The sequence below is a fragment of the Rhipicephalus sanguineus genome, chromosome 1 (genome assembly GCF_013339695.2).
Source record: "Rhipicephalus sanguineus isolate Rsan-2018 chromosome 1, BIME_Rsan_1.4, whole genome shotgun sequence".
Taxonomy (NCBI): Eukaryota; Metazoa; Arthropoda; class Arachnida; order Ixodida; family Ixodidae; genus Rhipicephalus; species Rhipicephalus sanguineus.
Window position 1 is genome coordinate 224,495,313 of NC_051176.1, and position 20,593 is coordinate 224,515,905.

The following is a 20,593-nucleotide window of genomic DNA, read 5'->3' on the forward strand; positions in this document are numbered from 1 at the left end:
CTTGACAACTGTACTTGACAACCGCTGTACTTGACAATTCTGACAGCTAAAGAAAAGACAGGCAAATGGACAAAAAAAAAAAAGGTTGGTGCATGAGGCGAAGTGAGCTTTACAGTAACAGACCACAGCGCTATGAAGGCTCACAAGAGGCACAGAAGCAGGCGGTGTTCTACTGCTGGAAATGAGGTGCGGACAAGGTTCCTCTGCACAAGCTGAGAAGTACTACTCTGTGCCACTTGCTTTGGCCGTTTCATCCCAAAAACTCGTTGATGCAATGTCGAGATGGTGCCTTCATGAGCCAGCCGGACAATGTTTGGCCACTTTTTGGAAACACTCTCATGAGTCAGTGGGACATACGTAGTATCCAACTTTTTTTCAGTAACGTACTGGCTTCATTTTGATGAAATTTGTTTTATACTATTTCTTTGTAGTTTATATCGCTATACCGCAGCTTGTTTAGATATCACTGTGTCAAAAATATAGGCAAACCTACAAAGGGTTAAGATTAGGCTTGTACGAATAGGAAATTTTAGGCTCGAAGTGAACTTGAAGCGAATAGCGATTTAGTCGAATAATTTCGAATCGAATTTGAATAGTATATACCACACATTATAAAGAAAAATGAGCTAATTTGTCATGACCCAACTAACCTGCACAATATCTTTTTTTAAAATTGAAACAACGTCACCTGACGCCATCATCATCGACGGAGGGTGAGACGGGACAGGGGTTAATCCCCTCTTCCCCCCGCCTCGCCCGAAGGAAATTGCCGGACATTTAATAAAGTTAATTAATTAATTAATTCATTCATTCATTCATTCACTGAAACAAGGCATGTGAAAATATCATTCTTTTTGGTTCAAGGGAAGTGGAAGCAACTTTGGATAGTAGCAGGATTTGACTTTCGGTAGAATGCAAGTGATAACCTGTAAAATATGTTATGTTTTAAAATTTGCTATACTTAGAGCATATAAGCCGGTATAACAAGCTCTTAAACTTAAAAAAAATGATGAATCGATGTGAGGGTAATATGTTCATTTAAACCTTAACACTGGGCTTCGCGGCAGTGTGGATTTTTCCTGGAAAGGTGTACACAGAGTATACACCCCTCCACTGCAGTGAAACAACCTTTACAGGGCCCAATTTTTTTTTTCTGGACAAAAAGAGGCTGACTAGCTGAAGGGTGTACATAGCATCTCATATGGAGCCTCCATGTGCATGTAACACTGGCACAACAAGTAGCAAGCTACTTTCATTGTTTCATATGCTTTTTTCATATACATTTCACATGCTTTTTGGGAGCCCCAGTTTGCCTAAACTGAGAGAGTTACAAAGTAATTAGGCACATCAGAATCATCTGGAATGAGTACAGAGTGCAAGAAAACAAGAATGGATGTTCTAAACCCATTTGAACAAAAGTTATGGCACATTGAACATTCCAAATTAGTCTACGTCAAGCTGGGATTTCTGTCACAAATATTTAACATACCACAACTTTTGTTCGAATGGGCTTATTAGAACATCCATTCTTGTTTTCTTGCACTCAGTACTCATTCCAGGTCATTCTAATGCGCTTAATTACTTTGCGACTCTCTCAGTTTAGGCAAACTATGGCTCCCAAAATGGCACCTGGAATTTAAAATCTAAATACTGTACTAGTAAAAAAATTGCACATTTGAAATCGGCACACAAATATACATAAACTCAGCGAGTTTCATTGAAATTGGTGAAGAATTTTAAGAAAAGCTTTCAGGCGCAGTGTCCCCTCTTAATCGAAGCGAATTTGAATACTGTAATATTCGTCCGAATATTCGAAGTGCTCGAATATTCGCACAAGCCTAGTTAAGATGCAACTTTTCATGCTTGCACTAAATGTCACGCTAAGTGAGCAACATATTTTTTTTTTTTGGGGGGGGGGGGGGGGGGGGAAGGGAATAGACATGGTACATCAGTGCATTCCTCTTCGTGAAATGTTCTAGGTGAGAATGTTATTTTTTCAAAGGCTCTATTACCAGGGAGGGAATGCTGGAAGAGCTCTGGAGCAATTTTCAGAGAAGAAATATTTTTGTTCGACTGGCAATATTATGAATTTAGAGCAGGTTAATGGGGAAAAAAGGACATTTTCGGAGTTGCAAAATCTAAATTTGGAGCAGCTTCATGATGAAGTGATTACAAAACTCTCTCTACTCGATATTTTTTTACATTAGCTCCTACGGTCATAGACAAACTCAAGGTGTGATGACACTCTGCAGACAAAAGTTTTAGTTTTAACTGTTGTCCCTTCTTTAGGAAGACTGTTTAATGCTTTTTATGCATTTAAAGCTCTGAAAAGTACTCTGCAATTTTTTAATTTTGATGTCTTTCTTTAAAAAATGCAAGATATGCCACTCAAGCCAGCATTCATACCTTCAAAGCCAAATGCTGTGCTTCTTAACACTTCTAAGATTCAATCACAACACAGAGACACCTCACTTTGTGCTGTCACAATGTAAAAAACGTACAGTCGAGACCCGTTAAGACGAACTCAAAGGGACCGCGGTCATCTGTTCATCTTATCAGGAGTTCGGCTTATCAGAAGTGCCCTCAAAAAGAGACATGCTAACATGCCAAGTGCATCCAAATATGTTACTTGAAAACACTGAATGGAGTAGACTTAAAATGGGGGCAAAAAGACAAGAAAAAGCATTTATTTGGCTCATCTAGATAAAAACTATGCCTTCAAGCAGAGTATTTACAGAATCTTACAAGCACCCGATTTCGCGTGTTCAAAAATAAAAATGCCCATGAAGATATTTGCTACTACATTTTAATGATAAAACTGTAACACGCTCCTACGTTGACGATTAGGAAAAAAAATTAAGAGACAAGCACAATTTTCCTTCAAAGAATGTAAAATTTATTTCCCTGGCAGTTTCTTTTCTTCTGTGAGCCTGTTTTGCTTTGCTAGCTCTAAGATCACTTCTGGATACGCCTCGGTTGCGTGCTGTTGCCTTGACAAAGTCATTATATGCCGAGTTGCTTAAGAAAGTCTGCAAGGTTTTCTTCGAGGTGCGGATATTTTCCCGTTTTCAGCCCGTAGTAACTTTTCCTGATAGACGTGCAGCTGAAGATCTCCCATCGCACTACTCACGATCACAAGCCTCGCCTCGCGCACACGAAAAAGACACGACGCAGCTATATTCATTGTACAAAATAGCCTTCCCTTGACGTGCACTTCCATAATCAAAATGGCTCATCACAATTTGCACTTCAGCTATATTCATTGTACAAAATAGCCTTCCCTTGACGTGCACTTCCATAATAAAAATGGCTCATCACAATTTGCACTTCACTGGAAACAGATACAACGCACACAGGTCCTACGCGAACCAACGCGAATTGACCACAAAATACATGTGCTCGGCCGCCATTGTGTGATGGCGATGACAATGCACCCAAGCTCCTCTGTTCTTCTGTTCTCCTTTGTACTCCAGCTGGGAAACCGAAGAACGGGGGATGGGGGGGGGGGATACAAAAGGACACAATGGCTTGGGGGTCCCATTTGTAAATCCCCCTACTCTTTTTGTTGCTTTCTTTGCTGATAAAGCCCGCACCTCCCCCACCCACAGGCTGGGGTTGAGGGGGGATACCGGCTTTATCCGCTGACAGATCTTCTTCGCTTTTTTTTAATCTTTCTTGCTTTTTCTCGGTTGCCTGAATGCCCCACCAAGACTGCAGTGTTCATTTCGCAGAATCGATCACCGCGAAAGTTCGTCTTAACAGAAGAGTACAGTTGGGTGGTTCATCTTAAGCAAATTTTTTTTTGCATTGAGTCTATGGGAAACCAAACAAATGGTCCCGTGTTGTTCGGTATAAGCGAGAATTCGTCTTAATCGAGTTCGTCTTAACGGGAGTTCACTGTACAATGTAGAAAGAAATTGAGCCTTCACAATACCTTCCTGCAGGCTCAACAAGTCCTCAAACACGAAGAACTTTCCACCATAATATAAATATCCCTGAACATTATTCGTGCAATTTTTAGACTAAAAGTAAACAGCCTACCTGAAAGTATTTACTGCTGTTGAGGAACTATAGAAGGGTCCTGGATGTAGTAATTACAATGAGAATGTTCAAAGCCCCATAAAAAAAAAGAATCACTGTGAAATAGCAGTGCTTAAGTCAATGCCACAGAGTAATAACAGCATTCATATCTGTCATCTCGTTTTCCATAAAAGATGGCAACTTACAGGTGAAGAAAAACAGCCCTGTATGCTGACATCACTTCGCACCAGTAAAACACAGAACATCATATCGGCATGTTATTTTGACGGTATTCTAGAACAACAGATCACCTGAAGTTGTAATGTTTCGGCATCAAGAGTTTTGGCACCATGGGGTAGGTGGATGAGCAGATGGTGATAGTTTTGCTTGACCCAAGCTTACCTGGTTTCCAGCAAGGATGGTTATGGCTTTGGCTCAGGGCATTGTACCAGATAAGTTGCCGGCACCCATCATAAGCTATTGAGAACTCGTCGTCACCAATTCCATAACCCTCCTGCAGAAACAATTTTACAGAAATGGAATTTCCTTGTGAACAAACCAATGGTGCTAACACACACACAGGCTATTTAGACAAAAATGTTGCCCTCAAAAGCAATTTATTTATTATTTTTTTGCTATAAGACTCAAACAATATTAAACACAACTTTTATCATATCAGATGTGTTATGAATATATACATCCAATTTGTACACAGAACACACAAATGTCATCAACCTTAATTTGTTGAAATTTAGCCTTCATATGTGTCCTCTCATTTCAGCATCTTTTACAGGAGAAACTGTCTACCCACAGTTCATACACAATATACAATTCCTACACAAGAGCTACTAAATCTGAGACTTCAGTGCGTTTTCTCCCTGTACCCAAGGTATAGACTTGGGTATACACACGAGAACTGAGAAAAGAATGTTCACACTTTTGAAGTAATATCCTCTGTTATTAAATAATACTTCTTCACTCCCCCCCCCCCCCCCCCCTCAAAAAAAAAACACCACAAGTTTTCAAGATAATAATTCAACACTACATACTAATTAACCGTCCGCCTTTTAACTGACCAAAAGGCCAGCCTGGACTATTTGGTATAAGGCTGATGCCAATTAAGCAGACCAAGGACAAAAACGGGAAGACACTGTGCATATGTGTCTATACAGCTCCCCGTTTGTACAGATTTTTCATGCTACCTCGCCGGTTCGACAGCTGCTTACTTCCATAGCCTAGTTTAAATGAGAACAGAGAAGGCTTGATTAGTTAACTGATTAACTCCATGCAGATGACAGCCGTAACAAGAAAACAAGGAAACAACGGTGGCCTTGTACTTAGCAATAAATCACTCGATCCGTTGAGAGGACCATACAATTGCATCTTAAATAAGGTCTAATAATGCAAAGATCCCTACACCAGAAAACAAGTGCAAAGAGCAAGATTGTGCTTACGTGATTGAGAAACTTGCTTTCTCGGGTGGCCCAGCCAATCTGCATTACGCCTGAAGTGACAATTAAGGCCTCGTAGAACCAGACACCAGAATCCACTTGAAAGGTACAGCGTACGCTCTCAAATGACGATGCGTCACATCGTGCCTGAAGAGCAAAAATTAAGAAGCATCATGTTGTCAACCTGTCGCTTTCTTTCCCTCAAACCTAGCACTTGTAACAATGCACTGAAACATTTCATTGTCAGTTGTATCTCACACAATCCAATTTGGGTCTAGTTTTCTAAAGATTACTTGAAATTCATTTCCTTGACAAAAGCATTTTCATTAATTGCACTGACCATACACTCTGAGTGTATCTCTGAAAAATCGTGTTAACCCTTTCAATGCAATTTTTTGGAGGTGACATACCATTGGTGCCAGCTTTTAGATGTCGTGAAATTAACTCTAGTTTTGCCTATACAGGAAAGAAAAACAATTAACTCTTGTTTTGCTTATATACGAAAGAAAAACAGACTGAATAAAGAATATCACTCTTTATATGAAATGAAAAAGATATGACAGAGTGCAGAAGTTATCCTGGAGAAAGTGCACTGATGAAAGGAGAACCCTCATTGCTGGAAAAAAAGCATTCTTTGGGAAAGCCTCTACAAAAAGCGTGTGCAGGTGCGTGCGTAACCGTGAGACAGGGCAACAAAATACAGTTGGAACAAAAAGAAAGCTGGACAGTGGAGTTGCCGCAACGAGTAGCTATACCCTGCATTCAGCGCAGAAAGAGAGAAGGCCACTACCTGATAGTAATAATAGTCTGGTAGTAAATTGTGATTGTGTATTCTCTTTCTGTTACTGATTTTTTTTAAGAACAAAACAGATTTTAACAACTATTATAAACACCATTTCTTCACAATTGGGTTAGGAAAATGGTCAGTGACGTATATAAAACATGCCCAAATGGATCGGTCACCGGTGCTATGTATAGTGGAATAATGCTATGTAAGTGAAAGTGGCGGTTGAAAACTCTCCTGGCTGAGTCACTGCGATCTGTAGTGATTTGAAGGTTTTAAAGTTTATGTACAGAGCTTAAATGGGTCTGCAAATGATCATTAGGACTTGCTCTACTGGCTCAATGAGTTTCAAAAACGTTCGAGGGTCCGTCCCTTTACATGATAGTAAGGGTCCCATTACATGACCTGCAATGGGTGGCTCATTGGCAGTTGTGTTCCGTTAACAAGTATTAGGATGCAGGTTTAGTCAATAGTGAATGAAATCATGCTATGATTGTATCCATACCACAATTGCGGGCTTTATTAAAAGAATAGCATGGATGCAAAGCTAACAAGGGAAAGCAGTCTCTCGCAAAACACCATGAGGACGCCAAAAACCCCTCTTTAACTCTTTCCTTACCATGCCACTAGGCAATGATCCCCAGTGAACAGCGTTTTTGAGGGGCCTATTTAAAAAAATACGCCACGCACCTTGACTTGTTGTGCCATCTCGGTGATTTTACACAAACTAGAGTTGCCATTTCTGCACAGTTTACATTTTCATCGCGAGGCGGGGATTTTAAAAGATCATGTGAGCTCGAAGGTTAAAGGGACCGACAACCAATTTTTTACGGCGCAATAGAAAGCTCACCCTTCGTTGTGTTTGTAGCTGCAGCGGTTAATCCCAAAAGCGCGTGGTTATTTTCTTAGCAGTATTTTTCGGTCTGAAAAGCCCCTGAACTGCACGTTACACTTTCTCCAGCAACGCTGTGAAGCGATAGCGATGTCGATAGCCCTCCTCACATTATGCTCAAGGTTTTTCTTTCATAGGAGTGGTGAAACTGTGGTTAACCATCTTCATATCGACATTTTCGACCGTTTTGGAATATAAAAAGCAGGTAGAATAAGTTTTCCGAACGCTCATCGTCATGTGAGATCTTTTTACCGCCTCGTGAGCTAGGCGCTCGTGGCCTCCGCGATTAGTTCCGGCAACGCGTCGCCGGAGGTAATATCAAAGGCCGCGAGGTGCTCTTCGTACTTTTCCAACACGTCGGTAGGTGCCGCTAGGCCCTCAGCTAACAATGTTCATGCTGACGCTCATTAGCATCGGGTCATACATCAAGCGAAGGCGGCACCACTGTTCTGCTCCGTGCAAACGAATGCATATCTGCACGTTTTACGTTAGAAAATATTATAATAAAAAGTGTGCTGTATTTCAACGCTAATATAGAGACAATCAATAGTGAACACCAGTAAACGGTCACGTGATAGGTACATGTGCACATTCACTTTTTTGCAGCCAGAGGCACCAAAAGTAATTTTGAGCGAAGAAATAAAAATATAAATCCGCGTTTATTGAGAAAAACAGGGTTAGTTTTAGACAATACAAGAGACAATCCTTCTATTAGTGGGGTTATCTCAATTCGTGTTCTGAGCGGTTGTCGGTCCGTTTAAAGCACACACGAGTGGCACAATGGCCTTGACATCTGAAATTGTGCGTGCTCTCTCAGACTCTACGAGCAGTGATGACTACACAAAAATTGAGAAAAGGATGATGTCTCATCACGAAACTTCAGCATAGTAAATTTTGTTAATTAGTTATGCTTGTTAAATTTTATATATAGTTTGTAATTACGGTTACTTTTCCTAAATATGTCCTTGAAATGTTGATTAAGTACTAACAATATGGTATACAGCATTATGCTGCAAATATAGTTTTCTAAAAATGAATGTTTAGTAGGACCAAGCAAAGATTTGAACGTTTCACTATCTGTCATGTAAATTTTCTTAATTCAAACAGTCCTAGATCTGTGGTTATAATTCTTTGAACAAATGTCGCCAAGTAATCATGCAAACATTTATATATTTCCATGTTTCTTTAAAAATATTTTTGCCAGAAATGTTACTTCTTCCTCAAAATTTTCTTAGAATATTTTTTTTGGTTTATAAATTTTTTTGAGCCAACAAACTTTTCTTGTCTTTCTCAAAATAAACACCATTTGAAAGCATGTTCCTTTGCCTTCACATTGATGTAATGCATGACACTGAGAACCAAGTAGCTATACCACGAAAAATTCCAAACTAAAACACACAAAAAACAGCCATTTCCCCATGGTAAGACTTACGTGATATACAATGTAAGGTTATAATAATAATATCTGGGGTTTAACGTCCCAAAACCACGATATGATTATGAGAGACGCCGTAGTGGAGGGCTCCGGAAATTTCGACCACCTGGGGTTCTTTAACGTGCACCTAAATCTAAGTACACGGGCCTCAGACATTTTCGCCTCCATTGAAAATGCAGCCGCCACGGCCGGGATTCGATCCCGCGTACAATGTAAGGTTGTGCTTAACCACGAGCTATAAATTATCCTTACAAGTTCTACACAATCACATGAATCAACCAAATAACGAAGCCACAGAAAGCATTGAGGTGTTATTTACAGTTTTTAAATGAAGTGTAGTATTTACGAGATAAAATGAAATTAAAGTGGACGAAAGAACAACTTCACACCAGCAGGGACAGAACAAACAACTTACCAATTACGTGCACGATGCACTGCCAGTTGTGCTATAGTGGTGGCCGTTCACCCATCCACTTTTTGGGTACCTCTGTATGGATAACCCTGAAAGTGCTAGCCAGCACCCCTCGTAGACATGCTGATTTATGTGGAACATTTTTTTGCCCAATGGCATTACAAAGGTCATGATAAGAAGGTTGTGGGTTCTGTCCCCACCTGCGGCAAGTTGTTTGATCATCCACTTTCATTTCCCTTTATCTTATAACTACTACATTTATAAACCACAAATAACACTCCCTAAGATTTCCCTTCATACAGTTGTCGAACAAATACAGACCCCTTGATCAATACCCCTTTTTTCGATCATTGCAAGTACTAGTAGTTTTTGCAAGGAACAGTCAAACTGTTTTCAGCTGTACGAGTGGAAATGTCATGCTGGTGGCGGCTTACCACGAGACCGTTTGAGGAGATTTTCAGATACTCGCTGACATCATTGCTGTTGAGCATGGCGTTAATGTTGGTTCGGTCGGTAACCTCGTACGTGTAACGACGTCCCTGCAATGATATACAAACATTAACAGCTTGAATTGTTAAAACAAAGATTAATAAATAAGCATTAATTTAAAAATAAAATTTCTCACATCAATACAAAGTTGCATGAGGTGCTTTGGTTATATACACTTTCACGTCGGTACTCAATACATCAAAGCCAGAGCAGTAGGGTCAAAAACCATCATTACAAAGGAACAAACATTTTGTTGTCCTAGAGACCGCTGCTGTAAACAATGACATATGGTAGAACAGCATGAACATGATAGGTGCAAATGGGAGGTTAGCAACTGCATTTACAGGCCCATTCTAGGCAAAATTTAGAAATCAGAATTTTGTTCATTCGATTACAGTTAGATTCAGCTCAAAAGTTGCAAATGTCAGTAATGCCTATCAATAAATTGATCCTTTCAGTCTAAAAATGGAACATTTTGCATAATTCAAGTTCACAAGCAGAGCACCAGGAAAAAAAAGTGCCAAACAAAATCTAAGCTTTCATATGATGAGAGTACATAAAAAAAATTGCAGCATGAACCTACAAAAGGAATACATATACTATGTCGACAACAATTTTCCCTTCAATATTCTTTTTACTGTATCAGTCTTGCAGCTTGTGTATTCTTTGAGCATGCATTCAAGAAGTGTTAATTTTTCATTGAAGATTAGCCAACTGTACTGCGGTATCACCTTGGCAGTTGAGCAAAATTTAGTCATTTTAAATGTTTTGTAGACAGAGTTAAAAGGGCAATTAATTTGGTTACCAGTTATATAAGGTGGAAGTTCTTCAAATTGTACTTTAATGACATTATATCTAGAGTGACCAGTAAGGGTAAATACCCGATTTATACACCATTTTTGCCTGTTTTCATGACAAACGTGTCCAGACAATGCCTGATTAATCGAATGCCCCATTTCTCAAATATGATTAACAATTCGGATGACGTAAGGGCACCCAATTATTAACCATATTATTAGCCATGTATTCGACAGAGTCAATGTACAAGAATACCTGAAATTTTGCAAGCTGAAAGCATTTGCCATGAAACTGGATATTGTGCAGAAAAATAGGATGTTCTCCTGAAATGAGCATTTAGCTCCAAAGTGGCTTGGACATATCACACCACTGCACGCAACATTTATTCCTCAATTAATAGTTTAGACAGAATGAATACGCTGTGTAACAAGCATTTCCATGCCATGTAAAAAGAAAGTAGAAGAATGCATTTCATGTAAGCAACAGCAGTACCACATTGTGCATTGCATATGTACACCAACAGGCAATGGCAACTCACCTCGAGGATGACTGTCAATGCCATTTGTATGTTGCATGAAAAAAAAAAAAAAAAAAAAAAGGAACGAGTAAGCAAATAAAAATCACTCACAAAAAACACAAAATATAAGTGCAGAAAAATTCAGTCTACTGTAAGCATAAATTATTTGCTATTTTGCATTCAACAAGCTTCAGAGCTTCAGTTATACCCGCAGCTTTCACCTTGACAGCATGCATTCGTGGTTGCAGGATAGTGCATCAAGTGCTATGTCACTATGTAATATTGCACAAGGGAGAGGTGCGATTCCAACATGATCACTGGCTAAGAAAATATTTCATGATGTGCTTCACAGGCTAAAATAGTACATGCACCTTTTGCACATTTCAGGGTGCAAGACATTAGAATCTGAGAAGGGTGGACCGATGGTTCAATACACTGGCATATAACTTAGTGCATCTGTGTAAAATTCTGGGCATGAGTATTTGAATTGCGGTTTTCAGAAGTGTATGTGGATATGGGCCTCTGGAGTCTGCTTCATCACTTCTACAAAATGACTTGTCACAGTCTACAAATAATAGTAATAATTGTTGGAGTTCTGCGTCCCAAAACCCCGATATGATTATGAGGGACGCCATAGTTGAGGGCTCCAGAAATTTTGACCATCTGGTGTTCTTTAGCGTGCACCTAAATCAAAGTATACAGGCCTCTAGCATTTCGCCGCCAGGGAAATGCGGCCACCGTGGCCGGGATTCGATCCTGCGACCTTCACGTCAGCAGTCGAGCATCATAACCACTAGACCACTATGGTGGGTGCAGTCTGCAAGCTGCCACTGCCACGGCGGAACCTACTTGATGCTGAAGGAGTGGAAAGTCCATTTCTGCACTTGGATTTCTCATACGCAGAGAGAAGCTCTCTCATTGTAGGCTGGTTACAAAAAAGTTCAGAACATGTCATATCGTTTATGGTTAATAAGACATTTACTGTTTGCATGTACTTTCAGAAATTACATAAAGCTTGAGTACAACATGTGCAGATGGAGTGACGACTCCTTTGGTAAGAAGTTTTCTACAGGGCTGGTCATAAAGGCGGCGCCTGCAGCCAGGCGAATATCTAGATGGTAGACAGGGTCCAACATTTGCAAGGCAATTGGAGTAGCAGGCAGATAAACTATGATTACATAGCCTAAGCAGATGTGTATGAGACTTTTGTACAATTTCATTCATATGGCACTTCCTGTCACAACACCATGTTGTGTGCAACAAAATTTTTAGAATGTTCATTGTCTTTAAGCAGATGTTTTTATGACAGTTCACGCATGGAATGAACATTAGCTTTGTGTTCAGAGTTATGCCTCAACATTTTTTTCCCCCCATTTTCACAGCTAATTGCTGTCCATGCACTTCAATGTTGCAATATGGATTTTTCAGCGCACGTACAAATGGAGAAGGAAGGATACACGAGGCAGTAGCGCTAAACAGCACTTGCGCTAAACAAACAGCTTTTGAGGATGTCATAACAACAAGCCTAAACAATCACCATCTGGTACTAACGTGCTCGGCTCATGCCCGTCAACAATGTCAGCCATTGCCTGCATCTTCACTTGCACATAGAACAGCGATTGACACGTAGTGCACAGCTGCTTTGTTTTGCAATTTCCTTTTCTATGATGTGTGTTGCGCCCACACAAGTTTTATGGCTCTGGAATGTGATTTATGAAGTACCTGACAGAAAGGCACAGTCATGGATACACTCTGTGCAGCGATACTACCGAGAACTTCTGGTTTAGAGCAATTTCTGGAGCAGCAAAATTTTCATTTTGGCGCACTTTGGAGCAGCAAAAAGTTGTATATTGGAGCACTTTGGAGCAGGTAAGTTTGCGTCTGGCAGCCCCCTAGAGCAGGTAATTTCACATTGTTAAGTACATTGGAGGAGCAGGAGGTATTTGCATTCAGACACCCGAAAAATTATGATGGGGCTCTTATGACGAGCTAGATAATCATCTCGATTCGTTGCAGATCTCATGGAGAAAATGTTCTCCAGAGCACTCGTTATTTCACTCAATTATGCCAAAAATTAGGGCGTCATGGAGTTGGATGCTGTGAAATAACCTGTCCAGCTCTTTCTTCGACTTGGCAAAATAAACAGAATACTCAATCAATAAAATTGCATTTCATGAAATAACATTCGAAACACAATTATGTGGTCATCACTGTCCAGGGCTCCTGCCAGAAATCATCTTAATAAAACGTTGCACTTTAAATCGGCAGAAGTGGCAGAGAAACACCACGACATACAACTGTGCCTCGATGCTAAAAAGTCACAAGGTCACTATTTATGCATTCCCCGAAAACGACTAGAAGGTGAAAGTCAGCTTCTTTTAAGTGGGGAGCACTTTAGCGGCCTGGTCTGTCGTATGCTGTCGTCGTCTCATGTAGTTTGGCGTAATGCTGGCAAAACCACGTATAGCATAGCCATCTGTAGAATACTTAGTGTGCGCTGGCGCCAAGGAGAAGTCTTCTTCCCCTTGGTCTTCGAGGGCCTTGACGATGATACCAAGTGCGGAGCACTTTAGGGGCCCAGCAAAACCACTTATAAAAGTAGGAAAAAAGAGGAAGCAAGCGAGAAACAGAAAGAGAGAGAGAAAGAGAGAGGGAAAAAATAGGAAGAAAAATAGAAAGTGCAAGAAAGAGAAAGAACTAGATAAAGAGAGAGGTAGAAATAAATAGAAATAAAGAGAGAAAAAAAAAGACGGAAGAAAAACGGAAAAAGAGAAAAATAAAGAGAGGAGGAAAGAAAGAGAAAACCGAAGAAGAACAAAGAAGGCTGCCCATATGCACTTCCTCCAGGCTTGGCACCCCTAGTGCGAAGCTGCCTTAATGTTTTTTTATATTGCATTAATTCTTTTGATTTACTGCTGAATATTGCCTTAATTACATGCAGTGTGGCACTAGAAACAAGCTACCAACAGCGTTTCTGGAACAGACGACATCAGCCAATGAATTGCCACCACCGATTGGCTCACAAGTCACTTGCCTCAGCGGAGTGTCAAGCTGACTTGCACAACAGCAGTGCTTAAAGCTTGGCTCTGTCAAAGGCAGGGTCTCTAGTTATTAGAGCAAAGGTGGAGAGCAAAATAAAGAGGGAGAGAGAAAAAGACGGCTATTAGATTGTTGTAAGTATCGTTTTATACAAACAGGCAAACTAAATTTTAAGGGTGCTTATTCCTTTCGCTCAATTCATGACGCAGACCTGAAACAAGCGATCCCCAATCTCTGCCATGGTGCTCGGCAGTATCTGACGTAAAAGAGCTCAAAGTAAAACAAAGTGTTGGCGCTTCTTTATGTTATTCGTGAAACCACTATTTTATAGTAATCATGACATTAAGAACAAAGGCATCTTTTCTGAACAGTCTTGACGGTCTCTTGTGACAGATACTTGCGCAGGATGATTCAAGTGTGAGGACGCTTGTGCAGGGGCGCCAAATGTTTTCCGATGGTGCCCTTGTAAGCAATCTCAGCGCCAATTCAGTAGCGCAAGACACATTGGACAGGAAGCCCACCACGCCGAGTAATGCCGAGCAAACAGTGCACGCTTTTTTGAGTGGACAAAACTTACAACTTCGGTCCATGACGCACATGGCAGCCTGTACATTTTAAAAACACACACCTCTACATTCTAGCAAGGGAGGTCTCACATGCCTCATTAATATTGGTGGGGTGCCTGAAGATCCCCCAAGACCTCCCTGACACGAGAAGCTGAATTGGCATTGTGCATGACGTCATGGCTTAATTGGCATGCACGTGTGAGCAACGTATCTATAAATGTTGTGTCTGTTGTATGGCTGCATGCAGTCAAGTATGTATAAAACGTTGCACACAAGCCTTAACGCAACAGTGATGCTATTGTCAATGATAGACACCGTCCAACTTCTGAGACGCTGGCGCAGTTTGGCACAATTTATGTCGGTTTTATCAGGATGGCACAGTAAATCTAATTTGGCGCACTTTGCCGCAGTCGGCGCAGAAGTGGAATCACTGTCTGTGTGATACCTTAATGAGAGCCAATCGTGCTGCACAACTATTGTAGCCAAAACGGGTGCCTTGAATTTGTGACTCTTAGTTAGGAGGGAGCAATCAGACGAGCCTGCTTTGCTGCAAAGGTTGGACATGTCCCTGAGATGGTGGCATCTAATGCTGTCCCTGCATCTGCACCTACTGCCTCGAGTAGGCATACCTGTCAGCGTGCAGCCCTGCATGAGCTGGCATGCCACTGGTGTGCACTCAACTCCTAAAGATACAGCCACCTGTTCAAAACTATCTGCAATAACTGCATATCCTAATAATCATGTCTTCTGAGCGCAATTCCGATGCTTTTCTCATTTTTTTTTTTTCATATTTTTGTTCATTATCTCTTCAAGTAGTAGTGCAAATCATTTTACAGTGGTTGTCACAAAAAGCTTGCAAGCAAATAGGCACTTTTTACCCATAAAGTACTCACAAAGGTTGTCCAGACACCATTGGGCACAGAAGCCAACTTGACGCTCCACAAAATCTTCACTGCTAACCCAAGGTTCCATTTTCGCCAGAGGGTTCTCTGGTAGCCCTGACAGGCGCTTTTCCAGGGTTACTTTGTTCTCACCTGCATGAAGGTGCATGCACACTAATATAACTTATCTCTTCACTTCAAGTGCACTACGAAGCTCTAGACTACGACCCAATTTTTTTTTCTGGACAAAAAGAGGCTGACTAGCTGAAGGGTGTACGTAGTACCTCATATGGAGCCTCCACATGCATGTAACACTGGCACAACAAGTAGCAAGCTACTTTCATTGTTGCCTCATAGTACACAATTGAAAGAGAAAGGTGAAAGAATTTTTTTTGTAGAAAGGCAGAGAGGCTGGCCTGAGCTATAGGCTCCTCTGGCCTGCTACTCTACATTGATGAAGGGGGCAGAGAATAAAACGAGTGATGAATGACAATTATGACGTATGGAGGTGCATGTATATGAGTCCATCCCGGTAGGGCAACTCTATGTATAGTCCAGTGGCTTAAAGGAAAGCTATAGCCACTCCTGCATTCAGTAATACAGTAGTACAGAAGGTAGTGCAGAAACAGTAAGCACTAGTAGTGCCCCAGAAGAAGTGACTTCCTCTGCTATGAGGGTGTTTGCAGTGAAATACTAATTGAAACGTGTCAATGATGTGCCTCAGGCCACTGGTAGATCACAGAACATTTATGACAACCTATCCCCGAACACAACACTGTAGCACTCCTGCAGGCAGATGAAAGAAGAAATGGGAACAGGGCTGCAGTCACCACACTCGGTAGACTGACAGTGTCTGTCAAACGCCTTCCTATTCCTCCACCAAGGGGCCGGTTCAATATGCCTTTGTGATAGAAGCTTCTGAATTTCGAGCAAGAACAGCGCTCTCTCAATCACTCATGGAATCAACCTCACATTTGCTCCACAAGAGATTGGCATTTAGTGCTTTAGGAAAGAAACGCAACTAAGGAACCCAGAAAAATTAAGCGAAATAAAGCAAAGGTAGGCACAGAACACAGTGCCTAGTGAACCATGAATACTAAAAAATATGCTTAGTAATAATATATTATAAATACCATTTATAACATGGTTATGAAGAACTGAGTTCTGTAAACAAGAGTGCCAAAAAGACTAGACTAAGCTACACAAGAACTCACTTGTTTGAGCAAATTTCTCCAAGGCGATAAGCGAGAACAAGATCACAAGAGTGTTGCATGTAACAGGATCCTGCAAGATAATCAAGAAAAACACACAAACAACAATGCTAATGATGCTATATTTCACAACCCATGAACATTTAAAAAGTTTCTAAAGCAATACAAGTTTTGTAAACTCTAGCAGAAACTTGATTCAATAAGATTTTGAGGGTAATAAGCTAAAATACCTACAGTCACCATTCAAGCTATTGTCAGTAAAAGACAGCTTGAATTCCAAGGGAGAATTCGCAGCCGGCTCTTAGTTATAACAATAAGCACCCATACAAGATGACAACATGGACATTGGGCATACACAGATGACTACTAATACAAAGTGACATATATAAGTGACACATCAAGATGAAGGCTGCTAGCTTACATTGTCATAATATTATATTTTCATCACACCTTTACTATCCACTTCTGAAAAGAAAGAATGACACTGAAAAACATATAGCATTGATATGAGATCATACAGTGGAGAGCTTGTTTGGCACTTTTTAGTATTTTCAAGCCACACAAGCTACTTTTGACAATAAAGCATGGGGATGGTACTCAATACTCTATGTTATGTGAGAGTTTAGTTATTTATAAGGGGTTTAATGACCCAAAAGCGACTGTGGCTTTGATGTGCCAGGCTGCTAGAATTTAGCACTTGCATTGTTCCCTTTGCAATATGCATATTATTTTACCAGGTAGCCAAGCTTTGCACTGATAACATTGTAGTGAAACATTCATTGCCTTCAATGCATGGATTGCATTTTACACTTTTGGCAAAAATAAAAAAGTAACAACTGTGAAGCATAATGAGCGCCCATCATGCAGGCAACAAAAACTTCAATTTCAAACACCCAAGTCCTAAAAAATATCGTTCAGTGTTTTATTTTTTAAAATTTATTCATTGACTCGTATTCAATTATTTGAATGTACATCAAATCATTAATTATACGTTGTAATCCAACTAGTTCAACAAACAAGCAAGTGGAACATGTCTTAGTTATAGGTATACATCGGGGGTCTCAAAGTCACCTCAGCTAGCGGTTCGTAGTCACGAAATTTAGTCTTGCAAGTGCCCCGACAGTCAGACAATGAAGAAGGTATGAACAAAGGGGGGGGGGGTGATGGTGTGAGGCAGCTACAAAAAATGATAAGCAATCAAAGGAAATGTTCGGGCAAGGCAGAGTATGCTTTAAGTAAAGTAGTGCGCAGTGCCCATAGTGCCAGTTGTAGGCTTATGACATTGTAATGTTTATCCTTTAAGTTTGCTTAAGGGAGATGCACCTCCAGAAGCACACGTTGTTGGGCTAGTCGGTTCATGTTCTTTCGGAAGCCACGGAAGTGGCTATTTCGCGCAATGAAAACACAAGGGGAGGGTTAAGGGGCCCCTTAACCCTCCCCTTCATTGTGCGAAATAGCCACTTCCGTGGCTTCCGAAAGAGATGCATCTCAGAGATGATTTCATTATTAATAAAGCTAGCTGAATGAAGTCTATATCCTGCACAATTTTCAAGCTTTTGTTCTCAGAAATATTTTTAGTTTTTCTATATCTTGTCTGGTTATTTTTCCATGGCCCCTGAAAGGTGTAAAATGTGTGAACTTTTGCGTAAGGTTTGGGCTTCGCAGCTGGCATGGAATAGCGTTAAAAAATAATATATAATGCTTCTCATGAAGAACTACCTGTCAATAAGCTCAAAAATATCTTTACCTTTATTATTTAAAGAAAGCATTTATCCAGCCATTATTACTGCAAACAATGACAAGTGGTTTCCTAAAAAGTACAAGCTCAAAACTATTAAACATAACAGCAAAACCTGGGCACTTTGATTTTTTACATGTCCCTATGCACATGCATGCAAAATTTTGCAGAGATTGAGTCGCGTCAGGTACATGAATTTCGTTGCACAAGCAGTGAAAACAACACAAGTTTGAAAAAAGCAAAAAGTGAAGTTGGAAGTTTAAAACATATTTTTTTTTACAATTGGAGACGCTGCATTTGAATGAATTTCGGCCAAATATCATTATATTTTAAAACACAGAAATTCTCTATCTGCATTCCAGCTAACCTTAGCAAGCTTCCTCCTTCAGACAAGCTTTCTTTATTGCACTGTGACAATCAGACTTGACTTCAGCAATGCGTTTTTCAGACATTCTTCCAATTGTTCTTTATTCTTTCTGTTTGCTTAGAATGATCCAATTCCAGTGTTGGAAAGCCACCCAGCTCCTGCAAAACCTGCTCGAAGCTGTGGAGAGGAGGGGAGCAAGGCAATAGAGGTCACAGGGGCACGTAAAATAAAAGCCTTGCCCCCCCCCCCCTTTTTCTACAATTCTATGACCTTCATTACGTAAATAAACTTGAGTTTTGATCAGCAGCACCTAACCATTCTCCCTCAATGACACCAGAATCCAGATGGCTGTGGCCAGTCTCCTGGCTGTGATCCACTTACACCATCATAACACTGGCTGCTTGCTGCTAAAGCCCACCTTAGCCCTTTGTCGTCCGTTTTCAGGCAACGCCCGACAACACAACACGGCCGTAGCGATCCGCTGTCGGGCACCGGCCAAAGGGGGTTTGTGGTTTAAATTTTGCTGTTTTCTTACTGCAAGTCGCGCTCATTTTTTGTATACATGAAGCGCCACCTCTTGAGGAATAAGTGAGCCTTGTTTGTTGAGGTTTACTTTTTTTTAACACTAGGGTGCAGCACTACGTTCAGCACGGAGCCCAGAGCGTACCCACTCGCGCACGGTTCGCTTAGAAGCATGGCTACGTTTTCATCGCGTGCGTTTTACGGTGGTGCTTTTAGTGAAAACGAGGATGACTTTAGTGAGGAAGAGAATTACATGCCTCCACGAGACAGTGATGACAGTGATTCGACAGAAGGGAGTGACGAAGACGACGACGACTGCGGTGGAGACAACACCTCTGTTGACACAAAGGGGAACAGTGCGCAACCACGTGCTGCACCCAGGAAAATGCTTTGAGCGGTATCATACTAATAATAATAATATCTGGGGTTTAACGTCCCAAAACCACAATGATTATGAGAGACGCCGTAGTGGAGGGCTCCGGAAATTTCGACCATCTGGTGTTCTTTAACGTGCACCTAAATCTAAGTACACGGGTCTCTACCATTTCGCCTCCATCGAAATGCGACCGCCGTGGCCGGGATCGAACCCGCGACCTTTGGGTCAGCAGCCGAGCACCGTAACCGCTATACCACCGCGGCGGACGAGCGGTATCATACGCTGCCCAAGTATCGCTAAAGGAGTTTCCTGCATTCTGTAGGGGCAAAAATAAGTATCCTGTGAGTTTTTCTTCCACAGTTGACCCGCCACAGTGGGCTAGTGGTTATGGCGCTTGACTGCTGACCCGAAGGTCGCGGGATCGAATCCCGGCCGCGGCGGCTGCATTTTCGATGGAGGCGAAAATGTCTGAGGCCCGTGTACTTAGATTTAGGTTCACGTTAAAGAACCCCAGGTGGTCGAAATTTCCGGAGCCCTCCACTACGCCGTCTCTCACAATCATATTGTGGTTTTGGGAGTTTAAACCCAAGATATTATTATTTCTTCCACAGTTTGTGTTTTTCTTCGCGGCGCCAGAAACTGGCAAAATAGTTTCGGACCGGTAGAGCTGGAAAGTGGGTAAAAGTTTTGGACCGCAAAGGGTTAAGGGCACAGGGTAAGGCAAAATTTGAAAAAAAAAAAAATCACTTTTTTTTCTTTGCAATTTGGGAAGGATGTCCCTTTGTCAGGGGTGCAACAGCCGAAATGGGATTTGGAGCAATTCTTGGAGCAGCAAAATGTTGCTTTTGGAGCACAAAAATCCAAATTTGGAGCAGGTTGCGAAAAAAAAAAACTGAATTTTTTAGCTCAAAATCTCAAATCTGGAGCAGTACAACAAAGAAGGCTTACTTTTAGACAAGAAAACAAAAATACGTAAAAACCATTCAACATCAGCTAATTCGTGCACAGTGCACGTGAACACTGCTATTTCAATAAAAGCAGTGTGTTGAGCCAACCCACAGTGCGAACAATGACTAAGTCAATGTGAACAATGAC

At 41.1% G+C, this 20,593-nt stretch overlaps 1 protein-coding gene across 1 annotated transcript in view; it reads right to left on the reverse strand.

Annotated features, from left to right (window-relative positions):
- LOC119373221 (RING finger and SPRY domain-containing protein 1) overlaps positions 1-20,593 on the reverse strand; it is a 71,267-nt gene that overhangs the window by 30,563 nt on the left and 20,111 nt on the right. Inside the window, exons 6-11 of the mRNA XM_037643232.2 lie at positions 16,499-16,568; positions 15,297-15,437; positions 10,820-10,830; positions 9,429-9,533; positions 5,475-5,618; positions 4,423-4,534 (exon numbers count right to left, since the gene is read on the reverse strand). Of these exons, the coding sequence (XP_037499160.1) occupies positions 4,423-4,534; positions 5,475-5,618; positions 9,429-9,533; positions 10,820-10,830; positions 15,297-15,437; positions 16,499-16,568 (583 nt within the window). The remainder of the gene's footprint in view (positions 1-4,422; positions 4,535-5,474; positions 5,619-9,428; positions 9,534-10,819; positions 10,831-15,296; positions 15,438-16,498; positions 16,569-20,593) is intronic.